Raw genomic sequence first — 22,074 nt, 5'->3', positions numbered from 1 at the left:
GCTCCCTGTAGAGCTGCACATGTGAAGCTTTTGAGGGCTAGGAGCTGCTACCCATCACTACTCTCTGGGATCTGCTGGAGAGGAATGAAGAAAGCCACACTGGAGGATGTTTTATAGTAAACATTTGTGTGTAAACCTAATGCAGTTTATAAAGACTGGGAGTAACTTGTAGAAAAACATTCTAATAAAACATTGGCACCATGTTAACAAATGAGTTACAATATGCTTCTCTATGCAATTCAGTTACTTTACATAAACATTAGCAAATAATTATTTCCTTTGTATAGCACATTTAAGGTGATTTGTCTTCATGACAAGCAGGAGGAAACAAATAATGCCAAGATATTTACACAGATTGCTCCAAAAATATTAAGAATGGTTAGTTCTTAAACTTTCCAGGTTTGCTAAACATTACACTTGTGCAATATGGGTCTAAAATCCTGCCACTTAGCGCATGGTTTGTATAGGTATAAATGTTGAGGGTACAATAGGGGCAAAGGTGGTGGAGAATCAGGGCTTTGGGACCTAATTTTACCTTTAGACTTGAATCCAAAACTCGTGTTGATTTTAATCGACACTGCACAGATCTATCTGAGGACAGAACATCGGCTCTCTGTTTGGTTTCGCTGTGGTGCAGTGGTAGCTGAGACTAGACAGTAGAGCGAGAAATCAGTCAATTCATGTGAAAAATTCATTCATCATAGTCCTTATTTATACTGAAATACACTAAGGCCAGATCTTCAGCTCTGGCGAAAATCACACCAAGCAAGTTGGGGGTTAATCAATCATTTAATTTGCATTCATAGATTACACGTTGTTTTTATTTTGGAAGGCAGAAAGGATATAATGGAGTTGTCAATAGCAATAGTCAAGGGATACGATGGACAAAGATTAGGAGTTCACCCCTTCTGTGGATACTGCTAAAGCATTCCTGGCCTTGGAGGATTTTTCTTCCTGTTGCTTATAAATACTTCTAAAGAGATTAACTTCTTGCCCTTGGAATGTCCAGACATTTTCAAAGCATTTTCCTGGGAGCATTTACCTCTGCATGTTTTTCACAGCTCAACATTTCAAATTACTCCAGGTGAGTGCTGTAGCTATAATATGGTCAGGAATACTTTTCAGGAGCACAGTAGATACATTTTCAGCTCATGCAATTATGCCAAAATCCCACATCCACCTTGACAACAGCTGACATCATCTTTAGTCCACATCAGGCCCATCTCCTAAGTGATGCCATGTAGGTGACTTGTGTAGAGGAAGACACTACATCCGTATACAGCCTGGCCCACCACCCAACATCTAGTCTTCCTCCTTAAGCTGCTGAACTGCACCAATTCCCCTGCCTGGCAAATCTTTCCACTCATGGAGACGGGAGATGGATTTGGCCCTCATTAGTCCAGATTCACTCTCAGCAGGACTGAGAGGCCCCCTTCCCTTAGGGAGAGTGCCCCCTTCCCTTAAGGATTCTGTCCTTGGAGGGCAGCTTCATTTTGCAGCTAGGGCTTTGTCAGAGACTCATCACTGGAGGGATCCAGCGGGCCTAGCTACATCCCCTTCTAGGCCAGCCCTGCTCTTTCTTTGTGCCATTTCTGCCACGCTTTCTCCCTTAGCAGTATAAGCATTGCTTTTGGGCTGCTTGACCACTGCTGCGGGGCACTTATTCTCACCAGAGAGTGAATCAAACTCAATATGTTTGTTTGCCAAGTGTTGTTGTTTCCTTCCTTGGTGGTGAGTGGAGATAGCAATGAGTCATGACTTTTGGATCTGGAATCTGACTGGATTACAATGTCCTCAAAGTCTGGGGTGAGGATTTGTGGTCCAGGTTTAGGCCCATTGGAGAGTTCTGGAATGTGAGCTGTCTCAAAGCTTGGGGAGGTTTGGCTCCATGTTTCACTTTGTGTTAATTGCTAGTTTTAGGAAAGTATTTTTGTGGAATTGAATGAGATTTCCTAATCCTTCATCTTCCTCTCTTCAAGTACGTGCAACCTTGATAGATCAGGCTTGCCTCATGCTTAAGGGGAAATTCTTGTGAGAGTTGTTTTAGTAGTGTAGAGACATCAGAAGCCAGATTATGGAGGCTCAAGTTGAGAGCTTGAGGAAAGGGAGCCTATGAAAGGGAATGCTGCGGGCATTTGGAGACCAATGGAATGGAGGAGAGTAGTTAGAAAAGCTGGTGGTACTGAGAGAACTTTATTTTCCAAGATGGCTGTTCCATTAATGTCTTCATAGGTAGAGAATGGATCCAGTGAGAGAAGTGCTAGCAGTTAAAGTCAAGGGGGAAAATGTTTATAGAGTAGAACATAACATAATATATACATTACTATTTTACAACTTCATTAAAAGGCAATGAAAATTCCAAATCAGGATCCAATATTATGTGGCTTTATGAAGACCTTTCTTCACATTCTAATGTGTGCTACATAACTGAAAGAATTTTTCTCTATATTTTTATGCATGCAGTGTTTTCAACAATTGTGCTGTGTTCCAAGGATTGCAATTAATCTAAAATTCCCTTAAAGCATGCAATATGTTATTTAAAGTTCCAAAAGTACATATGTATTGGAAGAATAAAAATTGCATTTCCTGTGTAAGGGAATATTTGTGTAGAACTACTGTGGATCTCTTTCTTTAGGAATTGAAGGGCAGTCAACATTTGCTAACTTCATTAATGGAGAGAATATTTGATATGCAAATTTCTACTTTTATTTTTTAATCAAATTTAGGTAGAATGTCATTGGGTTTTAATTTTAAACCTTTGGATTTTCTTAAAAACTAGCCTCTGTTTGCCAGATGGTGGGAATAGGCATCAGGGGATGGGTCACTTGATGATTTCCTGTTCTGTTCATGCCTTCTAAAACATCTGGCATTGGCAACTGTCAAAAGACAGTATACTCGGCTAGATAGACCATTGGTCTGATCCTGTATGGCCATTCTTGTGTTCTATGTTCCTTGGGGACAAGGGAAGCAGAAACACGTGTACCAGCTGAATGGCCCCAGATCTTAAGTGCATGGAATCAATCTGTTATATTTTGCTAATTCACAGTATCAATGAGCTAGAAGTGGCCTCTTAGAAGGCCATTTTATTTATCTACCTGCCCTGTGGCAGGATCTTAGTATCTCTAAATCATCTGCAGTACTTGATTATTAGTCTTTGATTTTAAGATTTCTTCCAGGAAGGATTTTTTTTCCCAGAGGCATAATGTTCAAGCTATAACACTTTGATAGAGGTGTATGAAATAGTCACAACAAAAAGAGAAATAACTTGAAATGGTGAGGAGCTTTGTACATATCATTAACAATTAAAAAATGATGTATCACAATAGTTTGTCATCCAAATATCGGCTTCTTATCCAGTAGAGTTTCCTTCTGAGCAAAAATAAGCACATGCCTAGTGAAAATTCTCTTTGAAATCTGAAGTTTCTTAGCTTGAAATTTGCCATAGTCCCTTGGCAAAAATTGGCGTTTCATGCACAGACGGTTCCAAAATACATTTAAATAATGTTGATAATAACCCTAGAGTATGAGTCAGGAAATTCTGTGGTTGTTTTCCCTGGTTGAATATTGAGCTTTTAGATATCTATGGATGAAGAGAAGTGTTCAAGTGTATTAATGTATGCTGTGTTATTTTAGGGTATGTCTACAGTACGGAATAAGGTCGAATTTATAGAAGTCGTTTTTTTAGAAATCGGTTTTATATATTCGAGTGTGTGTGTCCCCACAGAAAATGCTCTAAGTGCATTAAGTGCATTAACACGGCAGAGTGCTTCCACAGTACTGAGGCTAGAGTCGACTTCTGGGGCATTGCACTGTGGATAGCTATCCCACAGTTCCCGCAGTCTCCGCTGCCCATTGGAATTCTGGGTTGAGATCCCAATGCCTGATGGGGCTAAAACATTGTCACGGGTGGTTCTGGGTACATATCGTCAGGCCCCCCTTCCCTCCCTCCCTCCGTGAAAGCAAGGGCAGACAATCGTTTCACGCCTTTTTTCCTGAGTTACCTGTGCAGACACCATACCACGGCAAGCATGGAGCCCGCTCAGGTAACCGTCACCCTATGTCTCCTGGGTGCTGGCAGACGCGGTACGGCTTTGCTGCACAGTAGCAGCAACCCATTGCCTTGTGGAAGCAGACGGTGCAATATGACTGGTAGCCGTCATCGTCATGTCCGAGGTGCTTCTGGCCATGTCAGCCAGGAGCGCCTGGGCAGACATGGGCGCAGGGACTAAATTTGGAGTGACTTGACCAGGTCATTCTCTTTAGTCCTGCAGTCAGTCCTATTGAACCGTCTTATGGTGAGCAGGCAGGCGATACGGATTGCTAGCAGTCGTACTGTACCATCTTCTGCCAGGCAGGCAAGAGATGAGGATGGCTAGCAGTCGTATTGTGCCATCTTCTGCCGGGCAGGCAAGAGATGAGGATGGCTAGCAGTCGTACTGTACCATCTTCTGCCGAGCAGCCATGAGATGTGGATGGCATGCAGTCCTCCTGCACCGTCTGCTGCCAGCCAAAGATGTAAAAGATAGATGGAGTGGATCAAAACAAGAAATAGACCAGATTTGTTTTGTACTCATTTGCCTCCTCCCCTGTCTAGGGGACTCATTCCTCTAGGTCACACTGCAGTCACTCACAGAGAAGGTGCAGCGAGGTAAATCTAGCCATGTATCAATCAGAGGCCAGGCTAACCTCCTTGTTCCAATAAGAACGATAACTTAGGTGCACCATTTCTTATTGGAACCCTCCGTGAAGTCCTGCCTGAAATACTCCTTGATGTAAAGCCACCCCCTTTGTTGATTTTAGCTCCCTGAAGCCAACCCTGTAAGCCGTGTCATCAGTCGCCCCTCCCTCTGTCAGAGCAACGGCAGACAATCGTTCTGCGCCTTTTTTCTGTGCGGACGCCATACCAAGGCAAGCATGGAGGCCGCTCAGCTCACTTTGGCAATTAGGAGCACATTAAACACCACATGCATTATCCAGCAGTATATGCAGCACCAGAACCTGGCAAAGCGATACCGAGCGAGGAGGCAATGTCAGCGCGGTCACGTGAGTGATCAGGACATGGACACAGATTTCTCTGAAAGCATGGGCCCTGCCAATGCATGCATCATGGTGCTAATGGGGCAGGTTCATGCTGTGGAACGCCGATTCTGGGCTCGGGAAACAAGCACAGACTGGTGGGACCACATAGTGTTGCAGGTCTGGGACGATTCCCAGTGGCTGCGAAACTTTCGCATGCGAAAGGGCACTTTCATGGAACTTTGTGACTTGCTTTCCCCTGACATGAGGCGCATGAATACCAAGATGAGAGCAGCCCTCACAGTTGAGAAGCGAGTGGCGATAGCCCTGTGGAAGCTTGCAACGCCAGACAGCTACTGGTCAGTTGGGAATCAATTTGGAGTGGGCAAATCTACTGTGGGGGCTGCTGTGATGCAAGTAGCCCACGCAATCAAAGATCTGCTGATATCAAGGGTAGTGACCCTGGGAAATGTGCAGGTCATAGTGGATGGCTTTGCTGCAATGGGATTCCCTAACTGTGGTGGGGCCATAGACGGAACCCATATCCCTATCTTGGCACCGGAGCACCAAGCCGGCGAGTACATAAACCACAAGGGTTACTTTTCAATAGTGCTGCAAGCTCTGGTGGATCACAAGGGACGTTTCACCAACATCAAAGTGGGATGGTCGGGAAAGGTACATGACGCTCGCATCTTCAGGAACTCTGGTCTGTTTCAAAAGCTGCAGGAAGGGACTTTATTCCCAGACCAGAAAATAACTGTTGGGGATGTTGAAATGCCTATATGTATCCTTGGGGACCCAGCCTACCCCTTAATGGCATGGCTCATGAAGCCATACACAGGCAGCCTGGACAGTAGTCAGGAGCTGTTCAACTACAGGCTGAGCAAGTGCAGAATGGTGGTAGAATGTGCATTTGGATGTTTAAAGGCGCGCTGGCGCAGTTTACTGACTCGCTTAGACCTCAGCGAAACCAATATTCCCACTGTTATTACTGCTTGCTGTGTGCTCCACAATATCTGTGAGAGTAAGGGGGAGACATTTATGGTGGGGTGGGAGGTTGAGGCAAATCGCCTGGCTGCTGGTTACGTGCAGCCAGACACCAGGGCGGTTAGAAGAGCACAGGAGGGCACGGTACGCATCAGAGAAGCTTTGAAAACCAGTTTCATGACTGGCCAGGCTACGGTGTGAAAGTTCTGTTTGTTTCTCCTTGATGAAACCCCCCGCCCCTTGGTTCACTCTACTTCCCTGTAAGCTAACCACCCTCCCCTCCTCCCTTTGATCACCGCTTGCAGAGGCAATAAAGTCATTGTTGCTTCACATTCATGCATTCTTTATTCATTCATCACACAAATAGGGGGATGACTAACAAGGTAGCCCAGGAGGGGTGGTGGAGGAGGGAAGGAAAATGCCACACAGCACTTTAAAAGTTTACAACTTTAAAATTTATTGAATGCCAGCCTTCTTTTTTTTGGGCAATCCTCTGTGGCGGAGTGGCTGGTTGGCCAGTGGCCCCCCCTCCGCATTCTTGGGCGTCTGGGTGTCGAGATTATGGAACTTGGGGAGGAGAGCGGTTGGTTACACAGGGCTGTAGTGGCAGTCTGTGCTCCAGCTGCCTTTGCTGCAGCTCAACTATACACTGGAGCATATTGGTTTGGTCCTCCAGCAGCCTCAGCATTGAATCCTGCCTCTTCTCATCACGCTGCCGCCACATTTGAGCTTCAGCCCTGTCTTCAGCCCGCCACTTACTCTCTTCAGCCCACCACCTCTCCTCCCGGTCATTTTGTGCTTTCCTGCACTCTGACATTATTTGCCTCCATGCATTCGTCTGTGCTCTGTCAGTGTGGGAGGACAGCATGAGCTCGGAGAACATTTCATCTCGAGTGCATTTTTTTTTCTTTCTAAGCTTCACTAGCCTCTGGGAAGGAGAAGATCCTGTGATCATTGAAACACATGCAGCTGGTGGAGAAAAAAAAAGGGACAGCGCTATTTAAAAAGACACATTTTATAAAACAGTGGCTACACTCTTTCAGGGTAAACCTTGCTGTTAACATTACATACATAGCACATGTGCTTTCGTTACAAGGTCGCATTTTGCATCCCCCCACCGCGTGGCTACCCCCTCAACCCTCCCTGTGGCTAACAGCGGGGAACATTTCTGTTTAGCCACAGGCAAACAGCCCAGCAGGAATGGGCTCCTCTGAGTGTCCCCTGAAGAAAAGCACTCTATTTCAACCAGGTGACCATGAATGATATCTCACTCTCCTGAGGATAACACAGAGAGATAAAGAACGGATGTTGTTTGAACGCCAGCAAACATACACTGCAATGCTTTGTTGTACAATGATTCCCGAGTACTTGTTACTGGCCTGGAGTGGTAAAGTGTCCTACCATGAAGGACGCAATAAGGCTGCCCTCCCCAGAAACCTTTTGCAAAGGCTTTGGGAGTACATCCAGGAGAGCCGCGAATGCCAGGGCAAAGTAATCGTTTCACATGCTTGCTTTTAAACCATGTATAGTATTTTAAAAGGTACACTCACCGGAGGTCCCTTCTCCGCCTGCCAGGTCCAGGAAGCAGCCTTGGGTGGGTTTGGGGGGTACTAGGTCCAGGGTGAGAAACAGTTCCTGGCTGTCGGGAAAACCGGTTTCTCCACTTGCTTGCTGTGAGCTGTCTACAACCTCATCATCATCTTCTTCGTCCCCAAAACCTGCTTCCGTATTGCCTCCATCTCCATTGAAGGAGTCAAACAACACGGCTGGGGTAGTGGTAGCTGAACCCCCTAAAATGGCATGCAGCTCATCATAGAAGTGGCATGTTTGGGGCTCTGACCTGGAGCGGCCGTTCGCCTCTCTGGTTTTCTGGTAGGCTTGCCTCAGCTCCTTCAGTTTCACGCGGCACTGCTTCGGGTCCCTGTTATGGCCTCTGTCCTTCATGCCCTGGGAGATTTTGACAAAGGTTTTGGCATTTTGAAAACTGGAACGGAGTTCTGATAGCACGGATTCCTCTCCCCATACAGCGATCAGATCCCGTACCTCCCGTTCAGTCCATGCTGGAGCTCTTTTGCGATTCTGGGACTCCATCATGGTCACCTCTGCTGATGAGCTCTGCATGGTCACCTGCAGCTTGCCACGCTGGCCAAACAGGAAATGAGATTCGAAAGTTCGCGGTTCTTTTCCTGTCTACCTGGCCAGTGCATCTGAGTTGAGAGTGCTGTCCAGAGCGGTCACAATGGAGCACTCTGGGATAGCTCCCGGAGGCCAATACCGTCGAATTGTGTCCACAGTACCCCAAACTCGACCCGGCAAGGCCGATTTAAGCACTAATCCACTTGTCAGGGGTGGAGTAAGGAAATCGATTTTAAGAGCCCTTTAAGTCGAAATAAAGGGCTTCATCGTGTGGATGGGTGCAGGTTTACATCGATTTAATGCTGCTAAATTCGACCTAAAGTCCTAGTGTAGACCAGGGCTTAGTCATGACGGTCCCGAGATATTAGAGATACAAGGTGGGTGAGGTAATCTCTTTTACTGGAATAACTTCTGTTGGTGGGAGAGCTTGAAAGTTTGTCTCTCTCACCAACAGAAGTTGGTCCAGTAAAAGAGATTACCTAACCCACCTTGTCTAACTGTATTAACAACATATACATACAGTATATATGTAAATGTGGGTACATGCATACTCCATGTATACATAGTTTATCACTGTTTTTAAGAGAGAACCCCCTATTCTGGAATAGCCTTCCATTTCCTCAGTTTATCCTCTAGCCAAAATGTCCTGGAAGTTCTATATGGTAGCCACCAGTGTACTCTCTGAGGAGGACTAGACAGAGAACGCCTTTCAGTGCCTTTCCTAATCAGATGGAATTTTATTTGTGAAGCAAACTCAGTGGAATTTTCAGCAGCACAAGATGCTTCCTCTTGCTAAAGCCTGAACATACTTACTGATTCCTCAGCACTCCCAGGCATTGCTGGCCCCAACAGCATAAGATTGTTAATCAAATGTGGATTGCCTCCTACGTTTGTAGAGGGTTTCTATTTCTACATAAAACTAGAACATATACTTGTAAAAGAGATTTGTAAAATTTCCTTGCTACACAGTCAGCACAAAAAAATAGGTCAGAAAATGTTTAAATGAAAAATGTGTTACTGTCTATTTTATATCCTTAGTAAAATAAATGTGCATCTTAGACAAATCTAGAAAATGTAACAAATACTCCCTGTTCTCTTTATTTAATACAGGGTGGATTGCAATGTTGGGAGCTATTTGGCTACTAGTGTTAGCTGACATCCATGATTTTGAGATGATACTAAACAGAGTGGAATGGGCAACACTTCTTTTCTTTGCAGCACTGTTTGTTCTAATGGAGGTAAGAAGAATTAAGACAAAAATGCACTTATTCCCCTTTATTTTTAACCTGTGATTTCTATAATACGGACAGTTAGAATTGCAAGAAGCACTTGAATAGCGGGGGCAAGCATTATTCTGAATAGAGACCTCATACAAGAAGGGCATGAAAGTTCTGTAATATTTCTCTTAATAGTTTAGTCATAATAATAGAGAACAGAATTATGGAATGGGGAGAACTGCTCTGGAGTGAAGTCTTACTTTCATTGTAACCTGGATTTTGTCCTCTTCCCCTTCTCTAATTTCCAATAAAGAGAGGTTTAGTTTCAAACTTGGCATGTGCGTTCCATGTGAACAAACAATTATTTTTTAACCAAGTTTGAAGTTATTTAGAGAAGCCATAGAAAAAACAGGAGTTAATCGTAGTTCAAAAATACCTCACTTTTCCCCATATCCTGGCTACAAAATGGCTCGTCTGAGAGGATTCAATTGCGGTTTGTTTGAAAGCTGTTTGTGCGATCTAGCACATGAGACCAAATTTCAAATACTGAAAATCATGGTTAAAACCCTGAGTGCAAGTGATGCTTGAATAGTTTAATACATTGTTGTACATTCAATTTCTGAATGGCTGGTTGATTCAATCCTATTTGAATCCCATTTGATTCACTATTTCAGAATGTGATGTGAAATTTTTGTTTTGGTTTGGCACAAATGTTTGGAGAAGGGGTGATCTTCGTATGAATACCCGCATTCACATGCAAACAAGGTGATTTGTACATGCACAAGAATGCTTGTTATTCACTAGTCGTCATTCTGTTTTAAAAGTTTCAATCATCCAATCATGGTGCAGAAATAAGGCCATGATATGACTTAGATGAACAGTAATACACCGTGAATAGTCAAAATGAGCAGTTTATAAACAACTCATAATTTGAAATTTGTTTGCTTAGTCAAATAACTATAAATAGCAAATAGATGTGTATATCTCAATTTATTTATGAACAATTCATCAACAGAAAAATGGGCTAAATTTGCAGTTGATATTTGTCATGAATAATTCAGCTAGTTTTGTTTAATACACCAAATAAGGAGTTCAGAACCTAGAAAACTCCTGAAAGATTATTGGAGGCTCTGATCATCGGAAAGGTTGCAATCAGCTTTATGGAGTTCACCACACCACTCGTTCATCTATTGTGACCTAGTGGTCCCATTCACATACACGCTCACACATGCAGTTTCCAATGCTATCTATTCTGAAATGTGTCAGGCAGATTTGGGAATCCCTACTGAAGTCACCTTGGTTTTATGGTGCTAGTATTTTATGTAAGTCACATTCTCTGAGTTACTGTTTTAGCTTGAGTTTAGATGTTTTTATTTGAGTACAGTGTGGCTATAATGTAATGTAGTAAACCATGTTGAAAGCAGTTTTACTATTTACTGAAATCTTGATTCCTATTGATATAATTGGAAGAATGGTTAACTAAACAATATTTCTTCAGGCTCTCTGGAGCCATACTATCATTAACTCATGAAACAAACTGGGACAGATGAAATGCTCATTGGAAAAGTGGCATCCACATTTAAACTCTTCCCCTTACAAAAATTGGGGAGACAGCTCTGTTGCTGTTACCTAAATGCTGAGACGTTTATTTTTGAAATGGGTACAGCGTATTATTGGAGTGTAGGAGTGTAGGCTTGCATAGCTGCCCCACACTGTCAATCTCTGAGGGCAGCCATGCCTCTTCACTGTCACACACCTGGAATGGCAGTCTGTATTAGGGGAAATTAGCTGTCTCTAGGACTCAAACCCTCAGACAGGGTAGAGCAGTGAACAGTTCAGGGGCCTAGGTCCTCGGGCAGGGCAGAGCACCAAGTACAGTGTAGGGGGCTCCAGCAAAGGGTGAGCACCCCAGCAAGTGCCATCCCAAAGGAGGGGTAACAGGGGGGGATGCAGGCCCACCCAACTCCACTGCATCCCAGCCTAGGGCCCTAACAGCGGCAGAGTGGTCTGCCACTGGGTCAGTGTGGATCCTGACCACAACATGCTGACCTAATCTCTAGCAGCGCTGCTGCCAGACTGGGGTCGGCTGCCCCTGGGACACTTCCTATACTCCCCCTCAGGTGTACCTTCCAAGGGTCGTCTGCCGTCTCCCCAGGGTACACTGTGAGTGGCAGTCCCAGCAACTCCTCAGCATCTAGTGTGTCTGGCCATATGGGTAACTCGGGGCCCTCCTTGGGACAGCAGAAGTCTTCAGTGGGCTGCATCTGCAGTGGGGAGAACGTGTGTCGTGTTTAGATGCTGCTTGTAATTATTAGAACTGGGAGCACTGGCTGTTGGGAGTCGGAAAGCACAGGAGACAGGAAGGAGTGGGAAGTTGAGGAGGCTGAGTGAGAGCTACAGAGGGTGCAGCAGCAGCTTGGTAGGGAGGTTTCCACTTTAAAAATAAAGTCCTGTTGAAGTTTGTTAGTACCTTGCTTGGTTGTTACAACATTTTGGCGATGAGGATGGATCTTCTGCCTCTGAACCCACCTGCATCCTTTCTGCAAAGCCCAGGTGAGCCTCCAATTGCTTTTGCTGCCTGGATCCATATGTTTGAGACTTATCTGCTTGCAGTCAGTGCTACAGAGATTTCTGAAATAAGAAAGCGTGCTCTGCTAATCCACTGCCTAGGAGCAGAAGGGCAGTGTATATTTTACACTTTTCCCCTTGCAGATGATAAATATGAGACGGCACTCACTGCATTAAAGAACTTTTTTGTGCCAAAAGTGAACGTAGTAGTTAATCGCTACAGATTTCGCCAGCGTGAGCAGAAAACAGGGGAGACTATAATGCAGTATATTGCTTCTCTGAGGAGTCTGATTGTAACTTGTGACTTTGGGAATATGGCAGATGAGATGATTAAAGACCAGCTTATTGAGAAAACAACTATGCTTCGTGTAAGACAATGCTTACTTCTTGAATTACAACTTACACTAGAAAAAGCAATAACCATTGCTACTTACATTGAGTCAGCTACAGCTGAAGGCAAAATAATGAGCATGGATAAGGAGGCACAGTCCAGCTGTGACTCCTTTGCAGAAAAGTTTACTATCACTGCAGACAAACGATTCCAAGAGAAAAATTAATGAAAAACCACCGAATCAACAAATTCAAAATACACTAAAAGCTTGCTTTCGCTGTGGATCCCCACAACACCTTGCAAGCTACACAGGATGCCTGGCAAAAGTAATTCAGTGCAATCATTACAAAAAGATTGGGCATTTTGCTAAAGTATGTCACAGCAGCCAGTTCAATCAACAGGTGTATGCAGTTACAATACCAGATGTTACTGTGCTGAGCGTGGACAAAATCACTACTGCACATATTCCAGAACAAATAAAGTGCACTGTAAACATTTCTGCCATACCCTCAGGCAAATAACACTCTATTCAGCTAATGTTGGACACTGGCTCAGCAGTATCTATACTACCTGATTCCATCTATTTGCATTACTTTAAAGATGTGCCTCTTACTGAACCCAAACTTAACTTGGTGTGCTTTTTGAAAAACCATATTCCAGTACATGGCTGCCTGCCAGCAATAGTTACTTTTGGTGATTGCTGTGTAACTGCAGAATTCTACATTGTCCACAAAGGCACTCCTATCCTTGGCAGAGATTTATTGGCTGCTTTAAATCTCAGGGTAGTTAATGGACGAATTGATCTTCCTCAGCAAAGCACTCTTGCGGTACACACACCAGTTTCAGCTGGGACCCAACACTAGATTGAGGAGAAACTCGGCTGTGCTTATGGGTTTCTACATAAAGTTAAAATGCGGAATAATGTGATGCCTGTACGACAGAAGTTACAGCACTTACCATTTTCAGTCAGGGAAGCTGTTTCAGAGGAACTTAGAAAACTTGTTCAAAAGGACATTATTGAGGAGATTGACTCCTCGGAATGGGTTTCACTTATAGTAATGATGCAGAAGAAGGGTGGAGGCATTCACCTTTGTGTGGACTTAAGGGAGCCAAATAAAGCTATTGTGATTGACAGCCATCTTATTCCTCACATAGAAGAAGTATTTGCAGAACTCCATGGAGCAAAGATGTTTTCTACTCTGGATTTGCAGAGCGCATACTATCCGGTTATGTTGCATGTAGATAGCAGAGACCTCACAGCACTTATTACATGAGGGACTATTCCATTTTAAACATATTCCATACCATCTCGCATTTGCTCCAAGTGCTTTCCAAAAAATGATGTAATTGATTCTGAAGAATCACCAGTGCTATCTGGATGATATTATCATGTTTGGAAATACTTCTGAGGAGCATGACAGTAACCTGCAGTCTGTACTAAACTGCATCAGCAAAGCAGGCCTCAAGCTCAATATTTTGCTAAATTTATGCAAATTTAGAAACACTGATCTCTCCTTTCTGGGGCATACAATTTTGCAGGCTGGACTAAAACCTGATTCAGATCATATTCTGGTAATTTCAAATGTTCCTCCTCCAACAGATTTGCAAACCTTACGTTCCTTCTTGGGTCTTACCTCCTGGTATGCAAAATTCATTCCCAATTATGTTTCTGTCATTGAACCGTTACGAGAATTACTACGGAGAAGTTCAACCTTAGTGTAGACAACAGATGCACAAGCTAGTTTCGAAACAGTGAAAGACTTGATTGTACATGGTCCAGTACTTGCACTATTTAGTCCTGCATTGCCCACAGTTGTAACTACTGATGCTTCTGATTATGGACTTGGGGCTGTCCTCACACAACTTCATGAGGACAACACAGAGAGGACTGTTGCATTTGCTTCAAGGACACTAAGTAATGCTGAGAGAAAATATTCTACAGTCGAAAAAGAAGCACTTGCTTGTGTCTGGGCTACTGAAAAATGGAGAACTTACCTGTGGGGCCGTGCGTTCAAGTTGTGCACAGACCACAGCCCTTTGACGATGTTGCTCACCACGAAAGGCCTGGGAAGAGCAGGATATCGTATTGCTAGATGGTCTGCAAGACTACTCTCTTTCAGTTATGAACTGGAATGTAAGCCTGGAAACCAAAATGTGGTCGCTGATTGCCTTTCTCGCCTGCCTTTGCCTTCACCACGTGGTCCACTGGAGGATGAGGATGTAGTGGTTGTGCTTATTACAAGCACTCTTACTGCAGTTACAAGAGAACAATTTCAAGCTGCTTGTTCAGCATGTCCAATTCAACAAAAACTACGGAAATTTCTGACAAAGAGATGGCCCAGTAACCATAAAAACCTTGACCCAGTTTTGCTCCCTTATTTTAGAGTTTGGGATGAACTTTCTTTGCTTGATGACTGTGTGGTACAAGGTACATGCTGGCTACTTGTGCCAGAAGAATTACAGTCAAAACTCATACACCTGGCACACGATACTCATCAAGGAATTGTCAGAACCAAACAATGACTACATGATCTGTATTGGTGGCCAGGGATGGACTCTCAAACTGAAGCACTCATAAAATCCTGTGTCACTTGCCAAATGCATGATAAGACAGCAGTGACATGTACCCCTCCATTACAGCCTGTTCCTCTTCCTGAATCTGCATGGGAAAAAGTGGCGATTGACATTGTAGGACCCTTTGATACTGCTCCAAGTGACTGCCATTATGCCATCACTTTAATAGACTATTTCAGTAAATGGCCTGAGGTAGTGTTTACATCGCAAATCTCTTCTGCTACAGTAATTAAGTTCCTCTCTTCAGTTTTTAGCAGGGAAGTTAACCCCAAAGAACTGGTTTCAGATAATGGTAGTCTATTTGCTTCCTTGGAGTTTGAAACTTTTCTAGCAGAGAGGAACATTTTACACAGAAGGTCATCGCTATATTACCCTCAAGCAAATGGGGAAATCGAACGGTTTAACAGAAGTTTGAAAGAGAGTTTTCAAACAGCTAAACTGGAAGAGTGATTGTGGATAACCTTCACTACTGATTTTTTGCAAGCATACCGGGCTACACAACATGCCACAATGCAAAGATCACCCACAGAGTTACTTCATGGGAAACAGATGAATACTAGACCGAACATTGCTGGATTGTTACAGGCATGTCTTGATGCCCCAACCGAGGATGATATGAGAAAAACAGTTGAACAGAACCAAGCAAAGTATAAGACTTTCACAGACAAGCGGCAGGGTGCTAGGGAACCAAAGTTTGAGTGTGCTTCCTTCGTTAGAATACGAAAACCTGGAATTTTACGAAAAGGGGACCATAAATTCACAGCTCCTCTTAAAATCATAGAGAAGAAGGGACCTTACACCTATCCACTTTCTGGTGGGTGGGTATGGAATGCTTCTTATCTTGCACCTGCCTATGAACCAAGAGGAGATTATGCCAACACCCAGTCTGTACTGGATGACTTCACTGTAGTATCAACACAACAAGACATTGCACTGGAACTGGGGCTTCAGAAATGGCCTGTCAGACCCAGACGACCACCTGTCTGGACTAGAGACTATGTAATGTAGTATCTACAGTGTTTTCAGTGTAATATTTCTGCCAACAGTATACTGTGTCTTGTTTCATATTTGCTCCTGTGGTTAGAACAATAATGTTTATTTTAATTGGGAGAGTTTCTTAAGAGAGGCAGGAATGTGGTGTTTAGATGCTGCTTGTAATGATTAGAACTGGGAGCACTGGCTGTTGGGAGTCTGAAAGGACAGGAAACAGGAAGGGGGGGGAGTTGAGGAGGCTGAATGAGAGCTACCGAGGGTGCAGCAGCAGCTTGGTAAAGACGTTTCCACTTTAAAAATAAAGTCCTGTTGAAATTTGTTAGTACCTTGCCTGGTTGTTACGACAACGTGTCCGTCTTCTTTGGCAGCTGCCTCCCAACTGTGCTACAGGGCCCGCCTTTTATACTTTCTGTTCTTGTCCTGCCCCTCTGCTTTCGGTGTGGAGAGCGTGGCCTTCCTGGTTCTGCCAGCCGGGGGGTGGCTGGCTGCCTCTCACCATCAATCTCTGCGGGCGGCCATGCCTCTTAGCTACGTGGAAGAAAAGCTCAAATGTCATTAATGTTGTTGCTACTCTGTACATTTTATTAAAAATACGAAACTTTTAATAGGACACTCAAGTAGAAACCAAATTTAGATATGTTTAAAAAAATAATACAAATGTTTAATGGTTTTGAATTTTCCAGTAAAAGAGACTTTGGTTTAGATTAAACATTCCCTTCTGGTGTTTGTGTAGTGTATGGAGGAATTTAACTGAAAGATGTAGTCATCTGTTTTCTGGGTACTGCAACGTTAAATGCAGAAGCGATTCTTCCCTCTTCCAGGGTCAGAAGTGAGGTAGCTGCCATTTTGTTTTTCATTTCAAATGCAGAACATTATATAGGAATCCCTGTGCATCCTCTCCCCCCCCTCTTTCCCCTCGGTATTTATTCTCTTTTTCTAAAGTAAAAGTAATCTAGACTAAAAGAACAATTTTCCCCTTTGTACATGTGTAATTAATGTACAGCATAGTATTGCTCTAGATATTCTAACTCATCTTTAACACAAGGGACTTACTAGGTAGGACACGACAATTATCCTCAATTCTTTTTCAAGAGTGCCATAATATCTTGACCTTCTACCACGGATGACACCAGAGACCTAAAAACTGAAAGACAGTTCCCCTGCCATTGCCGTGTCATTCTTCCTAGTACCACACGAAAACATGGACATTAGGTTTGAGCCTAACTTCCTCTTTGGAATTTGAATGTTCAGCCTCCTGGCCCAGAAGGAGACTCTGCTACCAGATGAACCGCACGGATATCTCTGGCTCAGCTGTGTTACAGCAGGTGGAGCACTTTTTTGTAGCCTTCTGCTCCGACAGCAACTGTGTTGGACTCCCTGTTGCTCCTATTCAAAGCTACGGTGAATATTCTCCATGCTGATTCAATAGGGGAATGGAGAGAGTACAATAAAAGGTTAGCGCTACTCAGACTGAGGGTTCTGTTTACTTTGAGAGAATTGGTTGTTCTCTCAGGGTCATCTCAATTGTATGTGTCCTGTGCCTCTCATATCACTGGCCTGTGATGCCTGCTCTCTTTCCCCTGTGACCTTCATGTACTCTTTTTGTTTAATAACCCACCTGAGCAGTTGCTCCTTGACGGAAGAAGGCAGCTGGAATTTGAGGGTGTAGTAGAAAATGTATCTGAAGAAGCTTCAAATGACTGTTCCATTTGTTGCTTAGTTTAGCACAGGGAAACAATGATAAGAGGCTAGGCTCTTCGGAGCTGCCAGCAATTTGCAGAAGCTATGAAAACGTAGGAAGTTTGTATCTGTAACAGACAGGCCATCAGCATTAGGTAACAAAATTTGTATTGATAGACCTGCTGAGCCTTGAGATGGGATCCTCAAAAGTGCACCCCAATCCCATTCTGACATATGGGACACGCTGGAGAAAGAGGTGACAAGTCAGGGGTCTACTTCATTATGCTGACTGCCCACAGTGGCATAAGTTAGAGCAGCCCCATGACTGTTCTAAATCATGCTGGGACCAGGCCAGTGCAGAATCAGGGACCTATAACTGTCTCTTCAATGCCCTCCCTCCTCTTCTATGCTGAGCAGAGCTAAGCGGTGACAACTGAGCTTAGGGTCTGGGAAAAGAGGAAGGGTTTGGGGAAAGTTGAAGATAGGAATTGGCCCCTAATAAAAAAAAAATGGAAACTAAACATTCAGTGTGATGACCTGTGCACATCCCTAACCAAGATCTAGGCAGTAGAGAATGAAGTTTAGAACACTGATTTTCTTAGTTTTGAGTTATTAGTATACTCACTTGGTGGGGTCCAAATTTCTCCTCCTCTGCCATAGAATATGTGGTTCAATAGTCTGGTCCGGACTGATGGAGTAAATAAAGAACAGGGGTTTTTTAAAATTTTTTGCTTTAACATTTACATTCAGATCTGGGGTATAACATAGCCACTTTGTGCTATGCTGCCCTCAGAATCTTGATCCAGAGCTGATGGACCCTGGGAGGATAACTATAATGCAAGAGAGATGGGATTCCTCTGCTGCCATAGAACCACTGTAAAAGTTCCCATGCCACCCTCTCTACACCAATATAGTGGTATGGGCAGGGCATCCCTGTGCTGCATCTGTGATAAATGAAAGGGGGTGGGGAGTAGCTCCCTTTTATGGACACCCAGCTAGCCAGTTAGCTATAAATCCATCTTGGTGGTAGTTCTCTACTTGCTTTACCTGTAAAGGGTTAAAAGGTCTCCCTGCATAGGTAAAAGGAAGGGACTTGGCACCTGACCAAAAGGGCCAATGGGAAGGCTAGAAATTATTAAAACTGGGGGAAAAAACCTTCCCCTTTGTCTGTCTGTGTTGTTCTCTGGAGAGAGGGGGACAGAGCAGCAATACTGTAAAAAGCTTTGGGCCAAGTATGAAAAATCATCAAATCATACCTAGAAACTACTCATTTAAAACCCCAGATATGTAAGTAGAGCAGCGAGTGTCTAGGAAGATGCGATCAGGTTTATCTCTGTTTATTTCTTTATTGCTTGTGGACTCCTCTGTTCTAACCCCAAATGCTTTTGTTTTGCTTGTAACCTTTAAACTGGACATCGAGAGCTATTTTGATGCTTAATCCATGTAATTGTGTTTTTTTTAAATCTAGCAAAATCTAGCAATATCCAAATGTGTATTCTTTCTTTTTGTTTTTGATAAAATTTACCTTTTCTTAAGAACAGGATTGAATTTTTGTGTCCTAGGTTTGTGCATATGTTGTTTAATTAGCTGGTGGCAACAGCTGTTTTCCTTTGTTTGTTTGTCAGCTCTTCCCCAGAGGGGCTGGTGAAAGGGCTTGAGGGTACCCCCCAGGAAGGAATTCCCAAGTGCGCCTTCCTGGGTTCTCAAAGCGGTTTTTGCACTTGGGTGGTGGCAGCATCTACCCATCCAAGGTCAGAAAAAAGCTGTAAGTTTGGGAGTTTAATACAAGCTGTAAGTTTGGGAGTGACCAGTATTAATTTTTAGAATCCTTGTGGGCCCCCAGCTTCTGCACTTGAAGTGCTAGAGTGGGGAATCAGCCTTGGCAGCATCAATACTTGGATGTGGTTTCACCCCTTGAAACTGTTAGCAGCCTGTGTAAATTAGAGCAGCCCTACACGCAACAGCCCTTGGACTGGAAAAATGCAAAGGTGAACTTCATGTAACTTTGCATCCCCATATACTACCTCCCTGACTTGCACTGGGTGTTTCTTGGCAGTAGCTGAGAATGTGACCATTAATTGGTTTTTGTTTTTTGGGTTCTGAATCAAGCTATTTTACAGAAATTCTTTCTTTTTCATTTTTCTTTTTTTCCCCTCCCCCTCCGCCCTTTTCTTTCTTTGCTGGGAATAAGCCACAAACTTCAGCCCCTTACCTGAACTGTCCAAAGTTTGAAATATTTGCTCTAGGTTATTGGTTCATATCAAGGGTTTCTTTAGGTCTAAAATAATTTGCACTCAAGTACTCAAACAAAATGCATCCACTCCAGAAGAAGGGAAACTTTAAACCTCAGAGTGGTGCTGTTTATGGAGATGAGATGTCGGTGCCTTTAGAGAATCTGGTTGACATTTCAAATGCATCAAAATTCCACAAATCTTGTGGCTCTGTTGACATTTCTATTCTCAGTAGCTTGCCCAGTTGTAATGTGTATCTTACATAGGGTGAATATTGACATTTTTTTTGAGAGAGAGAAAATAACTGTGTTGGATTTGTTTTAATTCACTCTAAAATATTTTTTTCAGCTGCATATTTGCTCACATACTATTGGTTGATCTAAATTTATCTCTTTTAGGCTTTGGCTCATCTTCATTTAATAGATTATATAGGAGAACAGACAGCTTTGTTAATAAAGGTACATTTCAATGTTTATAGTTATTTCACTCCCAAGATAGAGAAATGTTTGTATTGCTTTACTAAATATACTGTCTAATCATTGCATATTGAAGGATATGTGAAGGGTTGTATTCCTGCAAGGGTGCATTTCACCCTTCAGTGTGAATGGTCTTCAATATCCATTGTGTATACCTCTCCAAAGCCAGAATATATGATCTTATCTGAATAGTAAGTCTTTTCTGTAGTTTTAATTAACTAATAAATGGGGGGCGGAGGGGAAGGGAGGGGCATATAATGTACAAACAGAGGGGAAAAAGCTGTGTAATTATAGCTGCACAGGACATTTCTTGTATGAAACATAAACATGATGGTTAGAAAAGTCACTTGCTGCATGCCTCCTTTCCCACATTTCTGTTGAATCAGTAGAATTAGTGTGTGAATAAATCCTTCAGTTATTTGTTTTTAAAAATTTATTTTATATTCATATCACCTTTTAAAAAATGAGTGTGTTGATGTTCTAGTGAAGAATTATGCCATTAGTAGCACATAGAAATATCAAGGCTATTACTAGAGCTGAAAAAAAAATGTCGGTTGTAACTTCATTTTTCTTAATACCAGGTGGTTCCCGAGGATCAACGCCTAGCAGTTGCTATCATTTTAGTACTCTGGGTCTCTGCTCTGGCATCTTCCCTAATTGACAACATTCCATTCACAGCTACAATGGTATGTCTCTCTTCGTTAGATGTGTTTCTTCTTTCCATTATGTGCAGTGAGTCCAACTATTTGATAACAAGCTTTCTTTGTGAGACCTCAACTGTGTTACAATTGCCCCCACCTCTTAGAGGCAGTGAATATCATTACTGGGCTTATTCATCCCATTTAGGCATCTTAGTGGCAATTTGTACATACAAATATCAGATTTGCAAATGCCATTATGATGATGAAGTACGAAATTAGGTGCACCATTGTACTTGCATTTTTGCACTGGCCCTGGGCTTCTGGCCTTTTAAGCATCTGGCTCTCAAATCTTATTATTTTTGCATTAAATCCATAGTGGCACTTCATAGTAATTCATAATGACAATGAATAGTCCTTGGGCCAAGGAAAGAGTGAGAACTACTCTATAAAAACTGGTGCTTAGGGCACTAACCTAGAATTTGGAAGACCCAAGATCAAGTCCCTGCTCCAATGCCTATTTAATTATTTATATAAAAAAGGAACAGCTTCAACAGGAGAGAATCAGAGAGGCCCAATCCACTGGAAGAGGCAGTCTGCATTTGCAACCTTTAGCCCAGTAGTAAGGGCATTTTCCTGCAGTGTGGGAAACTGAAGTTCAAATCCCCTCTCTGTATCAGGCAGAGAGGGGAATTGAACTTGGGTCTCCCACATGCCAGTTGAATGCTCTAATCATTGGAGCTAATCTAGTTTGGTCTAAATAGGGACAAAGAACAGGAGCCACACAAGAACAAAACAAAAATTGGATTAAGTGAATCTATGGAATTTTTCCATTGCTTAACAAATATGATTGATTCCAAATACAAAGGTCGGTGGTTGAGCTGAAAACAAGAAGAGGAGGCTGAAATTTGTCTGACGGATTGTAATCCTAAAACTCTTTTGTTCACTTCAAGCATTTAAAATTGAAGATCCAGATTTCTACCCCAAATCTACATTTAAAAGGAGATGATGTCACAGTTCATTTTAACAAAATGATGGAAAATTCAGGAAGCAAGATCACAAAAGATTGGACAGTTGAATTCAGCATTTTGTCAATGTCTTAGAACCATACGATTCTGTCCATCCAGCTCAGCAATAAAGTGTGTTTTCAACACATTCTAATAAGTTTGGTCTAAACTTTGTAATAGGTATGTGTTGTAAGAAAAAGAGCAACCACAAGAAAACTCC

The 22,074-nt window shown here is 43.0% G+C and overlaps 1 protein-coding gene across 1 annotated transcript in view; it reads left to right on the top strand.

Moving 5' to 3' along the window:
- Positions 1 to 22,074, top strand: part of OCA2 (OCA2 melanosomal transmembrane protein) — a 291,900-nt gene that overhangs the window by 178,690 nt on the left and 91,136 nt on the right. Inside the window, exons 18-20 of the mRNA XM_048858880.2 lie at positions 9,250 to 9,377; positions 20,132 to 20,191; positions 20,791 to 20,895. Coding sequence (XP_048714837.1) covers positions 9,250 to 9,377; positions 20,132 to 20,191; positions 20,791 to 20,895 — 293 coding nt within the window. The remainder of the gene's footprint in view (positions 1 to 9,249; positions 9,378 to 20,131; positions 20,192 to 20,790; positions 20,896 to 22,074) is intronic.

Source organism: Caretta caretta, chromosome 1, assembly GCF_965140235.1.
Source record: "Caretta caretta isolate rCarCar2 chromosome 1, rCarCar1.hap1, whole genome shotgun sequence".
NCBI lineage: Eukaryota > Metazoa > Chordata > Testudines > Cheloniidae > Caretta > Caretta caretta.
The sequence above is the reverse complement of the archived record's forward strand: the minus strand, read 5'-3'. Positions and strand labels throughout refer to the sequence as shown.